This window comes from Xenopus tropicalis, chromosome 8, assembly GCF_000004195.4.
Source record: "Xenopus tropicalis strain Nigerian chromosome 8, UCB_Xtro_10.0, whole genome shotgun sequence".
NCBI classification, from domain to species: Eukaryota; Metazoa; Chordata; class Amphibia; order Anura; family Pipidae; genus Xenopus; species Xenopus tropicalis.
The window spans coordinates 102,517,231-102,520,856 of record NC_030684.2 but is presented as its reverse complement, the minus strand read 5'-3'; the positions used below and the strand labels follow the sequence as shown (position 1 = coordinate 102,520,856).

General features: G+C 42.5%; 1 protein-coding gene across 1 annotated transcript; it reads left to right on the top strand.

Annotated features, from left to right (window-relative positions):
* Positions 1 to 305: 305 nt before the first annotated feature.
* On the top strand, positions 306 to 3,339 carry six6 (SIX homeobox 6). Its single transcript, NM_001100226.1, is given in 2 exon segments — positions 306 to 984; positions 2,943 to 3,339. Coding segments are annotated over 2 exon segments (735 nt in total). The 5' UTR covers positions 306 to 412; the 3' UTR covers positions 3,106 to 3,339.
* The last annotated feature ends 287 nt before the right edge of the window (positions 3,340 to 3,626 follow it).

Below are 3,626 nucleotides of genomic sequence, written 5' to 3'. Positions count from 1 at the left end.
GCATTGCTCAAGGAATGTTCATGTCTATAGCAGGGAACGTGTGAGAGAGCCCCTTGTGCCTGGGAACTAGGACAGTCGCTGGGAGAGCTCAGATCTGGGCGCTGTCTAACCCTGGGAGGTGCTGAAATATCTCTCTTCTCCTCCTGCTTTGATTGGCAAAGGCTGACACTGATTGACAAGTATCCATGGCAACCCAGCAGCCAATCTGCCAAGTCCAATAGGAAATCGCTGGCTGGCTCAAGGCAGCTTCTTCCTTTTTAACTGCACAGCCGCAGCGATACCTTTGCTTGGCTGTTGGAGTTACAGCGAGTGCAGCCAGAGATCATCTTCAAGTAGGTCGAGCTCACATCTTGTCATCTTTTTATGCGGAGTCGACGTTCGAAAAGCTGATTTGGCAACAAAATCAGAGTCAATGTTTCAGCTGCCTATTCTGAACTTCAGCCCCCAGCAGGTAGCTGGGGTGTGTGAGACCCTAGAAGAGAGTGGGGACATTGAGCGCCTTGGTCGCTTTCTGTGGTCATTGCCAGTAGCTCCTGCAGCCTGTGAGGCACTTAATAAAAATGAGTCTGTCCTCCGAGCTAGGGCTATTGTGGCCTTTCATACGGGGAACTTCAGGGAACTCTACCACATTCTGGAAAATCACAAATTTACCAAGGACTCGCACACCAAGCTGCAGGCTCTGTGGCTGGAGGCGCATTACCAAGAAGCAGAGAAGCTAAGGGGGAGACCTTTGGGGCCAGTAGATAAGTACAGAGTGAGAAAGAAGTTCCCTCTCCCCAGAACTATTTGGGACGGGGAACAGAAGACTCACTGCTTTAAAGAACGAACGAGGCATTTGCTTAGGGAATGGTACCTACAAGATCCCTATCCAAATCCCAGCAAAAAAAGGGAACTCGCCCAAGCGACTGGACTTACCCCAACACAAGTAGGGAACTGGTTCAAAAACCGGAGACAAAGAGACAGAGCAGCGGCGGCTAAGAACAGGTCTGTAACATTGTAGCTACAATGTGTTTTAAAACCCACACACTAGTAAATATGGTTGCACAGTACCAATAGAAGGAAAGACAGGGCGAGCACGCACGACCATGCTTAGAGATCTGCTAGTCTTTTCTCTAGAGTCCCTTGATCCAACCCGAGTACAATTTGTTTCTCATTTGTATCGGACACCATTTTCATCTAAAACCCGATTCCATTCTGAATAAAGCATATTAGATTATTATGTTTGTCTACAGCAGAGGGGCTGCTTCACTATTAAATATGCAGGGCCTATCAATGTTAGACGCCATTTGTTTATTCAGTACGATGACTGAATCCCTGTACGCATTCTCTCTGTCTCTCTCTATATATAAATGGCTCCATATAAACTGGATCCATATTTAGGTACTGCATATATTCCATATGAGCACAATTTTTAACGAATGGGTTTGTGTTTATATAGACACAAATATGCAGAAGAGGGAGCCATGGCTTGATACAATTAGTGTGTATACTGTAACTTACTCATATCTCCCAAATAGAGAATTTCAAAAAATTGCCTAGTGAGAGAAAATATATTTGTAAGAAACTTTGAAATGTACATTCGATAAAAGATTTCCAGTGGTTTTAAAGTTATATGTAAATGTCTTTGCCATTGAAAGCAGTATCTGTATTCCCCTTGCCTTTGTCTGCACCAGTGGGATTCACTTTTTAAACAATGTAGCAGAAGCCAGCTAAATAACAGACTAATATTGGCTGGAGGAGAACTGACTTGTATTGTATGGAGAGAACCAAAACTACAGAAAGGGATAATACTCGTTTCACTTGCAATTACAGTTACAAATAACTTTACAAACCACTGAATATGTTTAATTCTTATATATTGGAACGTTGACTAGAATTATATTTTTTTATTTTGGGGTTTGTATCCCCCTCATGCGCGCACTTTACTGCTGTGAGTCTGTATAGTTGGTTTAAAGAGCAAAAGTTAATCTCTTCTCCTGTCATAACTTAATCAGATTTAGGCAGCTTTAAACGACGATTTCTGCTATCTATATCTCCCTAAATTACCATTATTTTGTCAAGAGAGCACAACAGTTGTTTCGTATGTATTCCCTGTGTAAGATGTAAGCAATACAACATTTAGCGACCATTTGCTATGTAAAAATCTGATATCCCTCATTCCCTTCTATATACATCTGTTTGTCAGTGTAACACTGCTAACACACACAAACACATATACACTTGGGGCAGAAATGACTATATATAATTATAGCTACATATGACGTAAGGGGGATTCACTGCATTATTTGAGCAGGATTCTTACTGAGCAACCAAGTGTATAATGTGTTCATCTAAGCAGAAATATTCCAGTGCTTGATTGGGGGATTTTATTTAGCCCAGTACGGATTATATACGTTACAGTTCTATTCGGAAGTTCTTACATAACTACACACAGGCGCACAGATTCACCTGATCTCACAAAGCAATGACTATTTCACATGTACGCACACTACATTAGGGTTAAGATTTAAAATGTTCAGAACAAGCTACAGTATTGAGGAGAAAGGACGTACAACTGGTTACAATGCGTGTGTGCTATATAGAATTAAAGCCTACTTAGCCCCCTAGCGAGCTGCATTCCATTAAATTCCCTAAAGGTAGTACACGGTTTGCTTGTAAACCAAACAATGGAAGGGCGAATGGAAGAGTCTGTTTCCATCGTATGTAACTGCAGTGCCCACGATTGCACACTTCTGTATGTTGTCCTTTGAAACGGTTAAATAAAGAGCTTCTAGTGCTTGTTAGCCCTGTGTGTTTGCATGGCCGAGTGAGCATGACTGTCTGTATATTTGTGTGTGCGTATTTGTGTTTGCGTGTATATGTTCCTGCCCGTTGCATTAGTGGTAGTTGGTGCATGTATTGTAGTTATCGCTCAGTGACCCTCTCCTGTTGTATTTTGTCAGGCTGCAGCAGCAAGTCTTGTCCCAGGGAACTGGCCATTCATTGGGTCCGGATGAGAGAGGAGAACCGCTGGGCTCAGCCTCCAGTCCTGCAGCAAGTCTGTCCAGCAAAGCGGCCACCTCTGCCATCTCCATCACATCCAGCGACAGTGAATGTGACATCTGACCCATGGGCACACTTAGCGCAGCACAAACTTACAACACAGTGCCTGACTAAGCGTTACAGCCTGGGCCACAGGACCATTAACAGGCCGTCTCAGTACCAGGGTTCGCTTATCACATTGGCATTTCTGACTACTGATCTGCCTGCAATTCACAATAGAAGACTGTAAGGTTTGTCACACTTAATCTGGGGACCTACTAATCCAATGCCTCGATTGCCTACTCTCCAAGTGTCTGAGCGGCCGCTCTCAAACTATCTGAGCGCATGCCCTTTTCATTCTATGGCTATTTCATGGTGGAAAAAAAAGACTTTTTTTACTTTAACGTTTGTTTTTATATATTATATAATGACTTATTTAAGGGTTTGCAACTGTAGACTTCTTTTGCTTGTCTGTATGTGCGCAGGTGATTTTGTAGACGCATGTGCGCCAAATCTATGGATCTAATCAAGAAGTTAAATAAAATATGTAATGAGCAACTTATTATTATTATTACTAAAGTTATGTTCTGCATGGGTATTTGTTC